Here is a 20,753-nt window from a genome sequence, read left to right on the forward strand (position 1 = left end):
GTGGGATCATTGGGCTGACCCCCATGATTTGCTTTGACCTCAAAAAGCTCAGTTAAGGTGAACCAACTTAATATTTCCCCAGAAGCTGTAGTGATATTTAGTGGTCACATTATTAAAGATATTCCAGCTTTTTTATTTTGATTCCACCCTACTCTAAAATGTAAGTAAGTATCTTAAAATACGGTGTCAACTTTCAATTTTTAATTTAATTTTAATAAAAATTTATAAAGCCCATTATCACAAATCACAGTTTGCCTCAGAGGGCTTTACAACATACCACACCCCTCTGTCCTTAGGACCCTCACAGCGGATAAGGAGAAACTCCCCCCAACAAAACCCTTTTGAAAACCGCCCCCCCAAGAAACCTCAGGAAGAGCAAGTGAGGAGGGATCCCTCTTCCAGGACGGACAGATGAAAAACGTGTTAAAGTCTTATCCAATAAACCCATGTATCATTCTTTAAGGTGTGGTCCTGTATTTACTTTATCTAACTGCCTCAGTTTGTTTACAAAGATGTCACAGTTCAGTTTTATTACCTTTATTATTTAAGATGATATTCCGCTTACATTGCATGTTCCTTCCTAAATACATTTATGGTTACTCATATTACCACAAACCTAATGATGCAAGCTTGAAACGGGATAGTATGTCAGGATAGAAGCACTGACTAGTTTCTGGGGTTCAAGGCCAAATATAATGAAACTGCCCTGTGTTTGTGCTGAGTGCACTGAAACTCGTGTCCACCTAAACACAACTACATACACACTATAAGTATATATACACGTATACAATATATACACTCTGCAGAGTGAGAGGGAGGAACCTGGGCACCAACAAGGGCCCAGAGCTCAGTTTTAGTCCAAAGGGCCCGACCCAGGGGAAATGGCAGGGGTAATGCATCATAAGTTTACCTTTATGGATTCAGTGAGACATTTTTTTAAAGGTCAAAAGCAAAGTTTTAACATTTTACAGCGACAAGATCTGGGTAAAACGGTATTAACATTGGAGCGTCTATGTGCCCCTATCTAACATATCAGGTGTCTTTTCCTAAGTCTTTGAAGTCCTTTTTTTCCCAATAGTACACTCTTTAGAGGAGGGTGCTGTGGTTGGTACTGTCGCTTCACAGCAGCATGTGCATACTCACATAGTCAATTAGTATTTAAAACTTTAAAAATACAGGCTCTGATAAAATGACACTGTGTCAAACCTCCCTCATTCAGTGCAAAGTTTTTATTGTACGAGTGAGCTGGGACCTTAGTCTAAAGGAGATCCACTGATCTGTTAACCCCACACACTACACTGGTTAAGCTTAATCTTTTACGTTCCCCACTAGCCCCAACATTTCACTACATAATCATTTCTTTTTTGTGACAAATGTCTAGAAAACACAGTCCAGAATTTCAGTTGAAAAAAAATTTGGTGGATTTGGTCTTATTGAACATTGCCCCAACATTAATCCTTGATGATCACTTCATTCCACCGCTTACTTTATCTGGGTAATTTCAGCACAGCTGGCTATGGTTAGTGTGTATGCTACATCTTATTTTATTGTGACACTACAGTGATACTCTACCCAAAATCTCTCTGAAAACAAACCTGCTTTTAAACAATGTCAAAGAGACCCAAACAAATATGAATACAATCCAGTCCCGTCAAAAAAAAGTCTCCATAAATTACTGGCATGTGGTCAGGAAGGAATAAACATAAAAAAAAAAAAAGAACAGGGACTTCTTTTACATTTGGTCAACTTTATTTTCACTTGGTCTTATCTTTTAGATTACATCTGACAACTTTGATTGACAGTCTGTTCCTTCACTTCCATTTCCACCAGTTCAAGCCATCACCAACAAAATTGCAGCAACACGTACATTAATGATCATAAAAACAATCAAGGAGACAAACTCAGAACAACAAAGTCCCTAAAAAAAAAAAGGTCCAATGATTTGACTAGACGGGACATGGTCCAGAGTCTCCAGAGAGTCACTTGAATATTTATAAGTACTCAGTGTGCATTCAAGATTGTTGTGTAAATCAACAGGCTTTAAATGAACATTTACCAGTGAGACACCTTTGAAAGTTAAAATCTGACCCGTTCATTATGATCGAAGTGACACACTGGAAATCCTGGACGGTCCCGACACCTAGTAACACAAGAAAATCTAAACAACTTTTTAAGTTCTCACTCTTCGTCAAGTGCATTAAAAATAATCTAGTAAACAACGTTGGGAAAAGAAGTTGATAAAACAAATAAAGCACGTCACCGGGATGATCCGCAAACATCAGTGGTTCAGTCCCCTGAAGCGATTCCCACTGCCAAGCTTGTTCAAGAGAAAAGCCGAAAACGACCTGACCTGCTCAGTTCCATAGTGAAGCGGTGATACTGAATCATTTCCATGCACACAAGTTCATCAGACGAGCTTGGGGAGAGGCTAACGAGAGTGAAGTGGACAGGATTGGTAAGAGACATAATCAATTATTTCCATTTTGTGGTGAGATTAAATACTGCAGGATTAAAGGAAAAGGGATAGGTCTTTTTTTTTTTTTAAAGTAAGGTTGTATGAGGTATTTATGCATAGTCAGCCTATTAGCTACAGTACACGTCTGTCAGCACACCCCCAGTTTGGAGAAACAGGCAGGATTAAGCAGACATAAGCAACAAAATGTATTTCAGCCATCTTGGAAAAAAACAACTCAGTTTCAGTTAGCTAAATTAAAAATATTTCCACAGCCTTACCTTGCTGTCAGACAGCTCTTTCCGAAGGGACACTGAAGCTGTTACATCTATATAGTGTCTCTTTAAAGCCACCTGACTCCATTGACAAAAACAGTAATTTAAGCTCACTGGACAACAGTTGCTGCTGGTCTACCGCTGCCTTAATCAGTTCGCTTTTATGTTGTTGTTTTTTTGTGACTTTAGTGTTTAAAGTTTTAGTTCAGATTCCCCAAAGTCACACAATAACCCAAACAAACTAATAAATCGAGGCAGCAGTCGACCAGCAGCTCCCGTGTCCTTACAGCTAAAATTACTGTTTTTGTCAATGGAGTCTGGTGGCTTTGAAGAAAGCAATTAATAGCTGTAGTTCCCTGTCTTAAAAGGCTGTCTAATGGCGAGTTAAAGTGGTGAAATATTCTAAATACAGCATACATTTAACCGTTATTGATTCTGTTTAGGTGGCTAAAATACGCTTTGCTGCCACTGTACACTAATGAGGTTCTGTGGCGGTATTCCTGTCTGCTTATCCACTCATGAGGGCATGCCGACCACCATCTACTCTATGTGATACACCGACTATGGATAAGTACCTTAAAATATCCAACCTATCCCTTTAAGTGTGGAGCCATACAGCTGATTGTTGACAAGCCCTCCCCAAGAAATATGAAATGTGGCACGAGTGCAGAAGGCTGAGCTCTGAGCTGATCTGAACGCTTGGCTTAAACAAGGGCTGGAATGAATTTTTTTCGAAGAGCATCAAGTCAGAAACAGATATGAGGGAATCACCAGCAGGTGGAGCGTGTGCTTTGAATGCGAACCTTCATTTTAAATGGCAAACGATCCTCCAGAGCAGCGATCTTTCTTCTGAGGCAGACTGGATGGATACACCAAGTGGACGATATTAAAAAAAAAAAAAGAAAGAAGAAAAACAAAAAAGAAGAGTGCCTGAATGTTTTCTTTCTTTACCCCAGAGATTCATTTCAATGACATGATTTTTCTCAGTTGTTACTCTATTTGAAAAATGTGACAAACAGAATTATCTATCTAGTAGTAGCCTCTTTTTGTTAGGTATTACAGTGTGACTGAACACAAGAGGGACATGGCAGAGACGTTACATGGCTCAGTTCAACTGACAGGTCTACATGAGTGTGTGTGTGTGTGTGTGTGTGTGTGTGTGTGTGTGTGTAGGGATGTAAACTGTGTGTATTTATGTGTTGTGTGTGTGCATTTATGTCCTTTATTTCCCATTATGGCTATCCTGCTGTCTCGCTGTAGTTAGTCATGGGCATCAGCGCCTTGTGTCTGTTCCCTCCTCTCCCTCTCTTTCTCCACGTGTTCAGTCCATTTCAGTCAGTTTCTCCTCCTGCTCCTCCTCTCCTGTCTCCATGGTTACTGGAGCACCACGTTCCAATCTAACCCTGCGTTCATGCCGGGCTTGCGAAGCGTCAACACCGACATGGAGGCGTCAAAGTCGAACTCTAGCTGGCTCTCCTGACCATCTGCAAAACAGAAGAAAAGAGACGGTGTTAGAGAAAGAAGACCTTCAGGGGGAAAATGAGAGCACTGCGAGGAATATGGCACTCACCTGCAGTCTTCAGAGTAACCTTACTGGGCTTACTGGCCCCCAGTATGACAATACGTTCAATCCAGGAGCGGGTGGAAAACTGGGCGTCTGGAACCAGGTCACTGTGAGCCAAGCAGGGACATGGATTTAATACTTAATACAATACTACAATACAAACATAAGAAAGTAACAGCTGTAATACAGATCATAAATGGTTTCTACTTTTAGGTTTGTGACACAACAAAGATCTGAAAGGTACTGAAATATCTAAGAGCCCATCTGAGGGTGTGTTTTCACTTAAAGAGAAGCAGGTAGAAAATGTTGACCACTCACACAGAGGAGAGGATGTTGTTGGCGAAGGAAAGCCTCCTGTGAATGAACTCCTTCTTGTCATAGTTGAAGGTGTGGCCATCGTCAATGTAGAGCTCACCCTCTGCAGTTCTCTGTCAGACAGAAGGTCATAAGTGTGACGATGCAGTATGTCAAAACAGCAGTGACTGACAGCTGTATTGTGCAGCTGTCATCGTGGTGTGTACCACTGAGTTACCTGGGGGTTAAGAGCCACATATAGAGTGTAGGGATCGTGCGTCATGCAGGAGGAGGACCTGCGAACTCGGTTCTTCCTGGGAATAATGGAGCCGCCACGCTGGAACACAGGAATCTGAGAAGAAGACAGAAAGCTCAGGATTAAAACCACAGGAAATTAGGAAAATATAAACTCTGAAAGATGTCGAAATGTAGAAATTGTGTGCATCTTACGGAGCTTATAGTGACAGGGATGTAAAGGTTCTGGGCCCCGTTGTGCTTCTGGAAGGTGTGGACGTCAAACCAAACCTGAGGAACACACACACACACACAAGTTAAGACAAGGAGACCTCAATATGAATCACCTTTAAGGCAGAATCATTCAAGTTCAACACTGACGTTCACTCTGACATCAGAAAGACTCAGCAAGATGTGTTAAAAGGGAACTGCACCCATTTTCAGGATTCATACATGTTATTCGTACAGTCTAAGACAGACCATAAACAGTAGTAAAAATGAACAACTCTTTCCAAAGTACAAGGTTGGAGTGCCAAAACTCAAATTTGTGATAAAAGACAAATGCTTTATCTGTGAATGCTGCAAGTTATAGTGAAGCTGATTTGTGTTCTTGTGTTTGAAACTGTCTCTGCCATGTTTAATGTGTGTTTAAAGTGAGTTTTGGGTGTGTTTTGAATCAACTAAACTTTACAGAAACCCTGACACCAACTTGTGGTTTGGAGGTGTAACTGCAGAGTGACACAGACACACCACCAAACAAGCATAAATGCTCACAACGGCGCAGGCCACATGCGTAAGCTCTGCATAGAGCTGATGCAATAGTCTAAATCCTGCTTTACTTGTCTTGTCTCCAGCTTTGAGAGAGAGCAGCTCATGCTCACAAATACTGATTGATCTTTCCTAGGCCATGGGAAGAACATGTTGGAATTCATAATTTAGGTGGTGTTCCCCTTTGATGCCTCTGTGCATCTTCGTCTTACCTCGTCTTTGCCAGGCAGGTAGGCGGTGACTCCCCTGGCTCCCTCCTCAGTAACGGGGTGCACCAACAGATCTCTTCCTGCAGCAGAGTTAAGTGACATCAGTGGATCTGATAAACATGTCAAACCTCGTCTGCCTTACTCTAATAACTGATACGCAAGTTTTCATTCTATCATAGTTTGTCCTCTAGTATTAGGGCTGCGCAATATGAAGAAAATATGATGTGACTTGCAAATAAACAGACACATTTACAAATTGGTTGTTGAATAAAAAAATTAAAAGGATATTATTCCCAACATATATTACTGAAAAATTTGAACACAAAGGCACCAAGAAAAAAAGAATGATAGTGAGCAGTTTTCTACTGAAACTAACAACTAACTCAAAAAATCCCTGAGTGCAATATCGCTGTCTTTCACAATGTGCTTATCTTGTAAGTTGATATTGCAATGATGATAAAATAACAATATACTGTGCAGCAACATCTTGTACCTCGGCTGTTTGCACACTTCACAGAAGTGATCCACACCCAAAACATGCTATCATGATGTTACAACACCATATAGGTTTGTGCAACTGAGCAGCACAGACTCGGTATTTCATCTGACCCATTATTGAAAGCAACTTAGATGATCAGACATGTTTTTTGGGGGAAATTCGTAACTAAAATTATAAACAGATCTCTTGTATGGCTCTGTTCAAACAGGAAACATTAAAGTTTAGGTGTTCTGTGTCTCACCGATCAAGAACTCGTCATCCAGAGCGAAGGTAGCAGGATCCTGAGGATACTCCACCCACAGAGGTCTGCAACAGAGACACAGGTGGGCAGAGATGAGTAACACGACTTCAAAAGATTTTCAGCTGCATCAAAGCAAATGACTGAAATCTGCAGAGAATTCAAACCAACAACACACTGGATTTTGTGCACTGGGATATTATATGGAGTATTATTTTGTCCACTGCCCAGGACAACAGATACAAATTAGCTGTTAGCTAACTCTGTTGCAATTATTTTTGATAGTGCAATATCCCTGCAAATATAACATTGAAATAAATAATAAATGCACAGCTCCATTACGTAGTACACTGCAGTAATGTGTGACATCTTAACACACTGGTGTTTACACTCTGTTCTGTCAGATTTAAATCACTGAAGAGATCTGTGTGTTGTCTGGCACAAAGTTATAAAGTAGCCAAATTATTTTATGTAAATGATACTGGTTATTAGATTGTGAATCATTACTTTTTATTTGCAAATAATACAATGGAGCCTTAGGATTTACTGGCAAAGGCTTAATTATTTTCTAACAGGAAGTAGTTTAGTTGTGTATTGTTACTTCAAAAAGCCAGAGCGATATGATCTCTAGTTGGACACCAAAGACAAGCAGGTACTGATATATGAGCTCACCATTACGGCGAAGATGACATGACAAAGACACAAACACCAACAATGCTTGCTGCTCCGCCCTCACCTCATGATGGGCTCTCCAGTGCGATGTGCTTGGTAGAACTGCTGGTACCAGTAGGGCAGGAGGGTGTAGCGCTGGCGCACCGCTTCCCGGATCAGCGCTGTGTTTTCAGGACCAAACAGCCAGGGCTCGCGGCGGGGGGTGTCCAGGTGGGCGTGGGCCCTGAAGAACGGCTGGTACGCCCCCGTCTGGTACCAACGCACCAGCAGCTCAGTGCTGGGAGACTTGAAGAAACCACCAACGTCAGCTGTGAGACAGATGGGGGTCACTGTTAGTGTCAGGTCTAGGCTGTTCACAGGATGGTATAAATAAAATGTCTTGGGAAAACAAAACAGGCAGACACAACATCCTCCTAAGAGCTTCTAGTTTTAGCAGCATATGGCTGGAATGAGACATGAATGAGTGTGTACTTTTCTTGTACTAATTTACCTTTATTTAATGCGGGTGTGATGACATAAAAACCATGAACACTAGCTTCATACACACAGCCAGCATGACTGATTCATCTAACTGCAGTTAGATTACCCAGGGAACCTGCGCTCTCACCATGGTGACACCTCATGCAATTTATGTGGCCATGTTTCCATGACAACATTAAAAAAACACTGTTGGGAGATCCAAGTCAAATTATTTTCAGAATATTGATTTCAATGGATTAATTTCTTTCCTTAGAAAATAAATAAATTAAATTAAGTTGTAGTGCTTGTGCTGATTTATCTACAGCAACATGAGTTAAACTCCACATGCTATAAACACAAACACTGACAAACTCTTTCAAAAGTCAGCCACAAAACCTTTCAGCAGTCCTCTGAATATTTTGTTCATCTAGCATGTTTCTGCTGACCAAATGGACAAACCACCAGAGTAACAGCAGACAGTGAAGCTTGATGATACTCACCACCACAGAAAGAGATTCCAACCAGGCCCAGGCTCAGACACATGGGGATAGAGATCTTCAGATGGTCCCATTCAGCAGCATTATCTCCGGTCCATACAGCACCTACAGACAAAAACACACTTAAACACTTAGGGCCCTGGGATAAAATAACCTGACAAAAGGTTTTTTAGCAGGTGGAATAAGAAGTAAAAGCAGTAAGGGGCTTACCGTAGCGCTGCGACCCAGCAAAGAAGGCTCTGGTCAGCACAAATGGTCGCTCAACTCCGCCTGACCTCTGGATCTGACCCTCCGCTGTGGCCATTTGCTGCAGAATGTTTTAAAATCACAACATCACTCATTTCATTCCCACTGCTGGAAAATAAACGTCATCAAAAGTATGAGGATATTTTCCCCTGTCCAAAGCTGCCCACGTCTGATGGCTACAGGTCATTTTATTTTGCTAAAACTTTAAATTGTGTCTCATTCAACATGTTCTACATGCTTGGATAGTCAATTCTCAAATAAATCAACTACAGCAGCCTAATAGTTACTTTCATGCGTGAATACTCAACCAGACTAAGAAACATAAAGAGGATGAAATGCAAAGAAATAATTAAGAGAAAGGTTCAGTTTTTCACACAAAGCCATAGTCAGATCTTGTGCACTCACCACATAGAAGCCATACAAGTTGTGCACATCACGGTGCTCCCAGACTCCGTGCATCGCGTCCTTGTGCATGGTGACCTCTGGTCCGTTGAAGACTGACGGCTCATTCATGTCGTTCCATGTATACAGGTTCTCCATTGAACCCTGGAGGGTGGACAGAAGTTGTGGATATACGTTTTCAGGACAGATAAACCTTAAAAAAAGTGCCATTTTTAAGTGGCAGTCTTGAGGATTTCAGTCCTGGTTGATTTAGCGACACCTGTCATTACTAGAGATGATAAATATGATTTAATACTACAGGTCACAGAGCTCTGGGTGCAGCAAAACAAACTACTGTTGTTTTAATAAACAAGTCCAGCAATAACTGGCCTTTCTCCAACATTCTGTGAGCAACCGTGATCTGATTTTATGCTGCACACAGCATGAGTCTACAAACAGCAGGACACAATGAAAGGAGTTGGCTACCTCGCTGAGCTGGAGGTGTGCAGCCTGTCGCCTGCAGCTCTTCATCTAACAGCTCAGTGTGGCTGCTCCTTTTTGTTCCATTACTCCCTGCAGTTTTTCAAACTGATTCACTGCTGAATGATTGTTGTTTTGTTCTGTAGACCCATTTTGATGAATGTTAGCGGTAAGTGCTACGCTCACTGAAAAACAACTGCATTTCCTGTGAATGAAAATGTAAATACTGCAATGCTTTCATCAGTGGGCCAAAGGCTTAATCATCATTATGTTACCTTATCTGGTGATAGAGACTTAGAAAAAACATTAAATCTTTGAGATTTATTCTTTAATGGGAAAGTCTGCTAATGATACTGAGTGTTGTGGAAAAAGAGCTTGTGACGGTTTAACAAAGGTTTCCAAAAACAAAACGCAAAAAGGATCTAGTGTCGTGCTGTATTAACGTGAGAGTTCTTCAATTACTTTCCTTTCTTATAGCAGGCTGTCACATAACAACAGCCAACACGACAAATCTTTAGTATCTCACTCATGCATGTAGTTGCAAATGTGTAACTGACAAATGTCCTCACCTCATACTGATCGTAGGCGAACATGCTGGCCCACCACTCCCTCATGTCCGTACGGGTGAAGTCTGGATAGCCGGCACTACCTGAAGGACATTAACCATCCCGAGGAGAAAGAGGAAGAACAGAGAGGCTTGTGAGAAAAATATTCATTGTAATAATCTCTGAGAAACACGTCACTATGACTGTCATGTTTCTCAGTAATAATCCAGTTCATGAAGCTTATTTACTAATGTGTTTTCTATCTATTTGCTGGTGACTGTTATGAGTTGTCAGTCTCTTACCAGGCCAGCACCAGCCCTCGTAGTCTCCACCATCTTTATTCTTGATATAGAAACCTCGATTGCGGATTTCATTGTGGATCTTGTAGTTGCTGTCTACTTTGATATGAGGGTCCACAATGGCCACCATCTAGAACAAAACAGAAGAAGAATAAGCAGAAGGTCTTGAAAGTGTAAGTCATGTCAAGAAGGTGGCTGCAGGTGATTTACTTTCCTGAGATTTCAGGTAAAGTTTAATAGAAAGTAGAATAGATACTGGAGAATTTTTGGCCAGAAAACCCACAGAACAATGAATCCTCACATTCATAACAACGTACAGTAATGTTGGATTATTTGTCGTATGTACCTGGCGTTTCTTGTCTGAGAGACCCTGCAGCATTTCCTTTGGTGTTGCAAACTTGTGAGGATCCCAGGTGAAGTAGCGCTTGCCGTCCGTGTGCTCGATGTCAAGCCAGATAAAGTCATAGGGGATGTCGTGCTCATCGAAGCCGGCATCCACCGCCTGCACGTCTTCCTGGTCATTGTAGTTCCAGCGGCACTGGTGGTAACCCACAGCAGACAGGGGAGGGAAGGACTGGGTGCCTGATGGACCACAGCAGGAGGAGGTAAGAAGACGAGAGGAGGTCAGTCAAATGATAACAGATACCCACACTGGTATCAAGTAGTTAATTAGTGTCGGACGATTTGATGAATATAAAGAGTATTAGCAATAGGCCGAGTAAGTTGACAGTTTTTTTGTATTTTGAGCAATTTTTAATGATTTTATTTTGCTAATTTAATGGTCTGCCTCCAAAGAACGATTGAGAGTCACTGCTCAAATCACGCATGGAGATAGGTCTGGCTATGGAGGATGACACAGCAACAACTCTTGTTCAGTAAACACAAAGAGGCCAGCAATGGCAGAGAGAGACATCGTAAAAAGCCAGCAAACTTTCATATCTAACTCAGTGAATCAAGGTTTTATTTCAACCTAACCAGACTGGTGATTGTTAGAGCAATAGAAAGACAAACCAAAGACTGTCAAGTTTGAATGTAGTGTGCTTTACAGTCAGTCAACAAGGTCATCAGTTTAAAAAGTGTATGGTTGTGTTTTTCTGTTTAATAAGGAAAATAATTAAAAAAGAAATTTCCTTTGACATTTTGTAAGTTTTTAAAATTATTTAATAGATTAAAAAAAGCTAATAGAGTTTCTGGAAGACAGCAAACTCGCTGCTTGAACACACCTACTTGTACAAATATATTGTCAGTTGTTGGGCTGCCAGTTGAACATTTTTAACATATCTCCTAAACCTACATGAAGGCATGTTTAAACTTTGTCCTGACCTTTACTTTTGGTGGACACCGGGTGAAATAACCAGCTAATTTGTGTTAAATGTCTGCACCCCCATAACTCTTCAGTCAATTCAAACAGTTCATTAATAATTACAAACTTGATTTAAATGAAATAGTGAGGTTAAAATCAACAAATTGTGTATCTTTATAAAAAAGGTATCAAAGTTCAATGTGTGCATTAAACATTATCAAGTAGTAGATATAAATAATGTGACTGTTTCTGATAAAACAGGTCCTTTGACTTGCAACATTTCCGTTAACTTCAGTGTTCAGAACATGTATTTTAAGTGACATTCATTCACCAACCCCAACTACAGGAAGTGCTTGAGTCCTGGGAAAACATGAGAAATAAGGCATTAAAAGGATACTTGTAGATTTTCAAGCAGCTTTGAATTATAATAGTGTCGGTGGCATGTGTACATGAACTACAGGAAACATCCCTCTATCTTGCCAGTGCCCAGATCTCCCTGCTGAAATCCACCGGATGATGTGAAACTAATTTGAGCTGGCTCTTGGGCTGTTGCTCCAACTACAGATTGTATTTCCTCATTAGGACACACAGAGTTTAGAGGCAGATCTAGAGAGACGCCCTTTTCTCTCAATCTGCTTCTAAACTCTTTGTGTGGTAAAACTAGGCAGTGCTAATCAAATATAAACCAAGATTATGTTACTGCGCTGCTCTCGCCTTAAATGTTTTCAGGAACATATTTCAGCTTGCTGTTTTACTGTAATTCGAGATCGTTTGTTACAAGATGGTGGCGACATTGTCCTTTGTCAAAATGAACAAGCTTGCATTACGTCACCAACCAGCTGGAGCGTTTATTGGTCCAGTGCAGAACACTACATTCTGGTAGATGTAGCTTTTCTACCTTTTAAGCAAAGCAAACACCACAGCCCTTTTCCTCTGTTTTCTCTGGTCATGTAGCATCAATTTCAAAAGTATTTGGATCTGTCTACTGCATAGACAGCCCAGTTGGATAAAAAAGACCATCTTGCCAGCAGTGAAATACTCCTTTAAGTGTTTGTGCAAATGGCCGGTCATCCATCTTCCTACCTGTGAGGGAGGCATACTGAGAGAAGACGTCTTTGGGTGTTGGTCCAAGCATAATGAAGACATCGATGATGCCGCTTTCAGAGATCCAGCGCACGTCTGTCTGTGGAGTCTCACTGGAGCCTTGAACGTAATCCAGCATTTTTCCAAACACGGTCTGGAAAGAGACCAAAGTGAGTGAGTGAAGCTCTGGGCTTTGGTGCAGCAGACATTTACCACTGGCTATTTTTGACAACAACAGCTCCAGGAACTACGGAGAAAGGAAAAAAGGGACATACCTTTCCAGCTGTGTTGGAACTGATATCTACCCACGTCTCAGCAGCATTGAGCCAGAAGATGCCTGTGGTCCGCTGGGCGTTGTGGGCCAACATGACCGGGACAGCGCCGTAAAGGGCCATAGGGTTATACAGCTCGTACTGGAACACATCCAGGTTATAGAGCCGATACGGATCTCCATTACTGAAACAGAAAAACACACACTCAGGCTTGATCCAATCCTGCGAAGACTACTCTGAACACAAAGGCAACTCAACCTCCATCTTGTATGTGTAATATGACTTGCTGATGATACTCACTCTGTTGTTTTAAGTCTGAGCGTATCTGCGTGTTCTGGGATACCGTAGACGTGCTCCACACCTGGCAACGAAAAGTCTAAACTAATAGAGGATGGACCTGTGAGGCGAGAGCAACCAATTATCAGTTAGCGGAGACATCATCATCATTTACAAGCGAGACTTATTTCAGATATAATAGGAAAACATGAACATATAAGCAGGACTTACCACTAGGTTTGCTGTCTGAATGCGATTTAAATGTTTCCTCCCACATCCCGTCTTCTGCTTTCTCGTCCTCTTCTTTAGCTGTCTGGCAGGCGAACAGAGACACAGTAATGTCATTTACAAGAGAAGATCCAGGCTGAGATACAGCATTTATGTGCTGTGTTTAAAATAATGAGAGCAAGCGTAAACCCATTTTAGAGAGTAGTACCTCGGCCTGGTTTGCCGGATCAGCCTCCTCTTTCTTCTCGGCCTCTGGGTCTGCCTGACTGCTTCATGGTACAAAGAGTGCAGGGAGGGGTGAGGAAGGGGATATGGGAAGAAGAAAGATATACCACATAAGTAAAGCCATGATATCTTGAGACGAGTGACAATATATGGGAGTTTAATTATACTCTGATAAAAAGGAAAAGGACATACAAACAGGGAGGTTGGTGAATACTCCCTGACTCCACAATGATGACATCTAACAAATACTCTACAAGGTCTTCATTGACTTAACTTTAATGACAAAGGGGACTGAGCAACTCCCTACCTTGTGGCTATTTAAGCTCGGCACTATGGGACAGGACCTCTAGAGGCTGCTGCACGTAACACCCACAAGGCTCCTTACAGAACCTGCTAGTACCCAGTGGTTCCCCAGTATAACAGCGTGTGATTGAGGCATTGCACCAAAGACCCATCAAACAAGGCAGTCACTGCGAAGGTGCATGCAAGAGGCAGTGGTGCCAAAATGTGCTTTGAAAAGTCTTACGCCATGTTCACACTGCAGCGGAAAACAAGGCTCTTGACAAACAAACCTGGTGCCTACCCACAATGCAACTTGACAACAGTTCAGCCGAAGTTTTGGGTGTTTTATGCTAGTAGCAGCTAATGTTTGCATGATATCAGGAAGAATTGCCAAGTCGTTAAGTATATTTCCATCTTCAGTTTGACATCCACTCTAATCTATTTCGGCTGAGGAAAGGGATTCGATTTTCCCGAACCAATCACAATCACTGATGTGTAGCCATGCCAACATAATCATTTTGCCTGGGTTTTCAGGTTGGAGCAAACCAAAGTAAAACAAACAATGATGTTGGGCAATACTGAGAAGATACGACGATTCTAACTTTGATACAATACCTTGAAAGACAAATATGCGATACCAAAGGAAATATTGACACTGGGGGCATACAGATTAGATTTTTTATTAAAAGATAAATATAACAAGGCTATTATATGACATCGCCAACTTTTCTTTTCTTGGTCAGTAGCAGAAAACATCTGAATGACTGTGGTGAACACTGACAATAAGTAATGTACTGATACTGTGGAATTTAAGTACTGAAACAGTTTCAAATATTCAGGATCTATATGTATCGATTAATCAATATTTTGGACAACACTAGCGTCTACCATGTATATAGCAGTAACCTTTGTCATTATTACTCCTCTTTGATTCCAGAGCACTGCTCTACAACAGCTTGACAACACGTTAGTCCCCCCATGACGCTCACTGGATTGATGAAATTGTCAACCAAGAAACCACTGCTCCATGTCACGATGCCAGAAGCGTCAGTCAACTCGGTGGAGTGGGCAGATTCAAAGGTCTAGACCCAAGCAAACTAATATAGCCTTGAGTCTGTGGCCTTAAGTAGAGATAAGGAGCTACAGAGCTTTCCCTTCTTTTAACTACACATCCGCGTATTCATTTTTCATTTTCAAATTCATTTTCAAAGATATTAACCCCAGTTGGCTAAATGTCTCAGACTTCACACAGCTCCCTCTGAAGCCACATAAGGCTTTATATAACCTTTTCACATATGTAATAATACTCATACTACTCGGTAGTAACTCTCGCTACAACTTGGTAGTGCTCAGACTCAAACTGCATTTTTGTATCACACGTGATAACAAAATCTGAAGGTTGATATTTCCTCAAACGTTTTCAGTTTGATCTCAATATGATGATCACGCTCTGTAACACTCCTCATGAATTTAGCCTCCATCTTAAATTGCAGCCACACTGCATACATTAGTACGGGGCTGTCACACCACAAACACAACAATGATGGAGGCGCCTACAAAGAGCTGTTTCCCGCAGTAATGAGAAAATGGCTTTAGAGCTCTAAAGCAGCGCTGCCCCAGAAAAACTGCAGAAAGTGTCCCAGTGTAGAAAACTCTGACCCCTTAAACTGAGGTATAACCACAAAGAGAGAGGTTGCTGCTGGGTTTGGGAACTGGGCCGCAGTACCTGAAAATAAGACACTAACTATGGTGGGACTCAGGCTACGTGTGTGTGACGATAGAGAAGCTTTGCTCTATGTGCCTTCTAAACTGGTCCATGCCTGCTACCATTAGCATTAGTTTCCATCTATCGCAGTTAGCTCTCACCATCAGCTGAGCAAGCGTGAAAACTAGTTTCAGGCAACATAACTAGAAACACAGTCAGTCATGCAGTTGCAGTGTTAGATCTGCTGGAGTGACACTATGTGTACGTCTATGTGGACGATTTTGTTAAACACACAAAACAGTAAAATTACTGGTTGGCAGAGCAGAGCCTACATCATTCAGGTGAATGTGTTTTTTCATGATCAGGATGATTTTTTCTTTGTTTCATGAAATAAGACAAAAAAAATCAACTTCCTAAGTGGCATTTCTTTTATTATTAGTTTAAATTATCCTTTAATATATGAGGATGGTAACAGGGGGCTGAGCTGACCCCTTAATTCTGGATCAAATTAAACACCGACATGCACACGCTCACCCACACCCCTTTCTCACTCTCAGTCACAATTATTGGAGGGTACACACTGTATTTGGTGTGATGGGAGTCCCTACGATTTCTGTCACTATTGGCAGCATTAGCACAAGGAACAGAATACACACTCACAAATCTTAAGGGTCTTTACCTAGAGAATACCCTCTTGATATTATCCCACACGCTAGCCACTGTGCTAGTTACTTTATAGGAGAAACTAGGATGATAGGGAGAAGAGGACAGAACAACGAGTCAGAGACAATACTCAAAAAACAAACCATTTCATGGGAACAAAAATAGAAATCATCCACTCAGTGAGGACGTGGATTAAAAGAAAGGGCTGGCATTTGTCAACGTGTGTGCATGCGTGGTTTTCTCACGTGTCCTTGCGCATCCTCAGGTGCTCAAACGCCAGCAGGCCGCGCGAGTTCAGCGACATCAGCACGTCTCGCCCTTCCATGATGTCCAAGCGGAAGGGCCGGACGCTGACGATGACCCTCTGAGACTCCGCCCCCAGGGAGAGCACTACCCCGTTCTCGTCCTGAGACAAGAGGGACAGGCTGAGGCAGCGAGAAAGAGAAAGGGAGAGAGGAAGTTAAGTTAGAGAGGACTTGGTTAAGAAAAAAAAACGAGTGTGTCTGTCTACATGCTGTAGGTGTGACCTATTAGATCCTGGTGATGCAAAACTAAACTAAAGCCTGAAGGCAATTATCTGAAATGACTGGCTCTTTTGCGTCACTGGAAGAATTTCAATCAGGTCATGCACTGTGGGTACAGGCCTCAACCTGCTGAACAACACAAGGATGTTTTGTTTTCATTAAATATTCAAAGTCATACAAAATGTTCTTGATTTTTTTTTTAGTCATGAGATGTTACCCAATTCAGGCACACCTATGAGTCACTTCTTTGGAAACACGAAGTTACTTACTTAAGCAGTCTTTTTCATAGCAGTCAGTTTGACTTTGAAAAGCATGGGTTTTAATTACATTAGTGATGGCTCTGTTCTACTCAAATGTCCCAGTACGCCATGACAGTGAGCCAACATGCACAACCCCAGGACCCTGACACTGAAGCAGCTCAATGGAATTCAAACATCATTGTTTTTATCTGTGCTTTCTCTACTATGACATGTTAAAATGTCCTCTGTAAAACAGGTCTGTATTCTCTTTTCAAATCTTCTGTTACTCTGCATATTTTAATCTTTATCTTTTGTTAATCGATCTATCCTGGAAGAGGCATCCTGTCACAGCAGTTTTGGGATTTGGGGAAGTGTTAATTTTGCCTTTTCACTTTGATGATCTTAAATCAAAGCCTCCATCCACGCACCCACTCCACGCCACACAGTGAGTAACCCCCTCTGGAGACTTACGGCTCAGTAGGCGGTTCCCTGACGAGCACGTCTGGGACCTCATAGCGAGGCTTCAGCGGCTTCAGCTCGTTAATCTTCACCCTTGTTATGTTTCCCTGGAGACGGTAGAGCTCGAGCAGCAGACGCACCTGAGAGAGGGAGACGAATGAGAAGGAAAGGGGTGATATAGAGGAACAGCAAAAGAGGGTATTATTATTATCTCGTGAGCACTGCAGCAGAGGTCTGCAAATGGGTTCAGCCAAGGGCCAGTTTATTTCAGCACTACACTTGGTTTGCCTTATTAGGCATTTGGTTTTGATACCACGAAGAAGGGGAACTTGTAACCTGTGCCTTTATAATAGTATACCAATTTCCTGATCTGGGAACAGGTTTAACATTAGGCTATATCTGGCATTTTAGTCAGAGGTTTGATTGTGGTACTTTAAAGTGCACCTGCAAATCCTGATGTTGAGCAGTTAGAGCCATATGCCTCTTGCAGCTGTGATGTTCACTTTGTGAGCAGCTTCTATATGTGTGATTTACCTTATTGTTGTCATTGATGAGCTGCAGCGTGAGTCTGGTGTTGGTCAGCTCCATGGTCTCCAGCAGGGCTCGATAGGGAGACTCACCAGGCTTCAATGCTCGCTGACGTCTGTTTGAAATTTAATAAAAAAGACAGCGGACACCGGTGATAAATCAGCGACTGAGTGCTTTTGTGTCTTTAATTGAATAAATGGGTTATTCTTCTGTCTTGCACTCACTTGCAAAAGGCACTCTGGTCACAGGTCTTGAAGTTGCCCCTGTCCACAGCCCACGTCCCACTGAAGCACACGGCCAGCCACAGCACCAAGGCAGGCGCCATCCTTCAGAGAAAATCAAGAAGGCAACTTAAACTTAAGATGATCACCTTTGGTTTAACAATGCTCAAGTGGCTACTCAAGAGGGCAAGAGCCAAAGTGTAGCACTTATACAGAAGCTAAGTGTGTACAGAAGACAACCAGACAGACAGACAGGCAGAGACACACACACACACACACACATAGACTTTGATCTCTATGATGGTAAATGTGTGTTGACGTGAAAAACAGCGCCTGAAAATGTCACAAGCAGCTAACCCATTTCCCGTTTCCTCATCCTGCTGCAGCTGCACAGTCTGCATATATTAACATCTAAACCGTTAACCAAAATCTAGTTTTTCATGTCAGACCCCGGGCCTGCATGTAGAGACTCATTTCCAGTCGCCATCCTCCTGTCAAAACCGGGTGATGTGATGTACTTGAAATAATGCCAACTGACAGTATTAGCGAACGTATCAGCTAATGTGTGCTAACGTTAGCTAGCACCCACTCGGATATCTGAATAAAATACATCAGAAAACAGGCTCAAGTTATTAATTTGAGAAAGATAATGCACCAAAGTTTTACAGCCAGACTAACACCTGATTGTCTGACAGGAGTGTTGCTGTTAATCACCTCTCCGGGTCATGATATCGTGCTAACCTTGCTAACAGCGGCACAGTCAGCCTGTCAATCCGTTAATTCAATTGAGGGGGGTTCGAGACCTTTCCACTATGGCTTCCCCTCACGGCCGTTAAACCCCAGCACTGTGAGTAATGCTCACATGTCTGGTTAGTGTGTACCCACAGCGATAAACCCCGGCATGGGACGTGCTGATAACATATCAAAATAGCGATAAATTCGCGATGAAACGGCGGACCTGCTTTGTCTTACCTTTCAGTGAAGGTGGCCATCTTGGTTATGCTTCCGGTTGGCTCCGCCCATTTCAGTCCGCAACAAAGATCGTTAAAAAGTAAGATTCTCATGAAATGACTGAAATATTTATGTTTATTTTCGTTGAACTAGTGAATTTAATGTGAATTGAATTGTTATATTACAACATTTACTTTGTGGAAATTATCTTTTTATGATATTGGTGATAAAAGGAGGATGTACGTGGGCCTCGTTTGCATATTCCTCCTCTCAGGCGCGGACACGTCACCTTCAGGCTCCACTCAGTGAAGTGCACACATTGGTTCTGGATTTGTCCCACTGCTTGAACGGGATTGATTTCCAACCAGTGCAATGAACAAGCGGTGGAAACACGTGTACAGTCTAATGCAGTCCAAAAAAAAAAAGATGTGGCAATACATCTGTCCCAGTGAATTACTTCCTCATATTTGAAATGGCTTTGATTTTGGATTAAGATCTTCTTTATCATATAAAGACAGAATAATGCGCATTAAAAAAAAATATATATTTTCAAGCTTGCTAAGCTATTTTCTTTGGTACATGTGCTCGATTTTACCATGTCCCCAAAGCAGGTTATCAACCTCTACAAGAAATATGAAATACTCCAAATATTTCAATTGTTTCATAGGCAATGTTAAAGGTCCAGTATGTAGGATTTAGTGGCATCTAGCAGTAACTGAATAGGATAGAAGAGAAGAGAAAGAACTTTATTCATCCCCGCAGAAAAATTCAACTGTCCAGCAGCTTATAAAAAAACTAACAACCACACTTCCCCTCATCAACAACACAGTGGTATTGAAATAGACATAAAATAAAATAAGTTAAAATAAGTGCATAAATAGAAATTAAAAATCAAATTAAAATGGCCCATTCCACAGTAAAATGCGATGTGTGTAAGGACGCATTCACACTGGCGCTATTTGGTCCGCTTTAAACAAACCCTGGTCTGCTTTGGATAGTTTGGTTTGTTTGGAGTGGTGTAAACGCTCTTTCGAACTCTGGTGCAGACCAAACGAGTGAGCCCTGGTCCGCTTGAAAACTGGGGGTCTCAGGAGAGGAAGAGGACCCGCTCTGTAGATATAAAGAGCTTATTCAAAGTTAACAAAACATAATTTTTATTTTCAGGTGATTATAGACAAATGACAAACATAGTTATGAATATTATATATCAGATGCCCCTAAATCCCACACACTGGACCTTTAAACTCTCTCTGACTATATATGTACACATGACTTTGAGCCATCTTCCAGCCTGTTAGGTAATAGTTTTACGCCCTCCAAAAGACCACAATTCCACTGAGACCATATTAGACACTTTTTTTTTTTTTTTGGTGGAACTAAGCATTAACTTTCACTCAGTCACTTCAGTTTGACGCCATTAATAGTGTTAAAAGCACACATCCATCACATTATGGATCCATACTGTTCACCAGTTTTTGGCACTGTATATATTTTTGGATTCGCTCATTATTGTTTACAGTTGCACTTTTTCCATAACTGCTACATGGCAATTTTCCTTTGGATAAACTTATTTTAAGGGGTCACAAAAAAATTGTGGAAATAGAATGTTGATTTAACTCTATGGTGATTTTCAAGGCCACAGTTTATGGTGTAACATAATGTTATAAAATGTTATTTTGTTC

General features: G+C 41.6%; 1 protein-coding gene across 5 annotated transcripts; it reads right to left on the reverse strand.

Moving 5' to 3' along the window:
- Nucleotides 1-1,727: 1,727 nt before the first annotated feature.
- On the reverse strand, nt 1,728-19,210 carry ganabb (glucosidase II alpha subunit b). Of its 5 annotated transcripts, none has more exons than XM_050041606.1 (25): nt 19,093-19,210; nt 18,124-18,225; nt 17,906-18,014; nt 17,384-17,511; nt 16,395-16,574; nt 16,166-16,231; nt 13,483-13,540; nt 13,278-13,359; nt 13,071-13,167; nt 12,774-12,954; nt 12,499-12,652; nt 10,459-10,694; nt 10,116-10,242; nt 9,838-9,917; nt 8,813-8,953; nt 8,372-8,468; nt 8,165-8,266; nt 7,270-7,513; nt 6,537-6,601; nt 5,800-5,876; nt 5,036-5,110; nt 4,824-4,937; nt 4,610-4,719; nt 4,298-4,398; nt 1,728-4,211 (listed from the first exon to the last, which is right to left on the reverse strand). In XM_050041606.1, exons 1-25 carry the CDS (start codon nt 19,182-19,184, stop codon nt 4,102-4,104), a joined length of 2,928 nt encoding a protein of 975 aa, XP_049897563.1. In that variant the 5' UTR covers nt 19,185-19,210; the 3' UTR covers nt 1,728-4,101. The 5 variants fall into 5 exon arrangements, with proteins under 5 accessions (XP_049897563.1, XP_049897562.1, XP_049897566.1 ...); XM_050041605.1 differs by having other exon boundaries at nt 13,483-13,543; XM_050041609.1 differs by lacking the exon at nt 19,093-19,210 and adding an exon at nt 18,862-18,885 and having other exon boundaries at nt 13,483-13,543.
- Nucleotides 19,211-20,753: the final 1,543 nt, after the last annotated feature.

The sequence above is a fragment of the Epinephelus moara genome, chromosome 4 (genome assembly GCF_006386435.1).
Source record: "Epinephelus moara isolate mb chromosome 4, YSFRI_EMoa_1.0, whole genome shotgun sequence".
Taxonomy (NCBI): Eukaryota; Metazoa; Chordata; class Actinopteri; order Perciformes; family Serranidae; genus Epinephelus; species Epinephelus moara.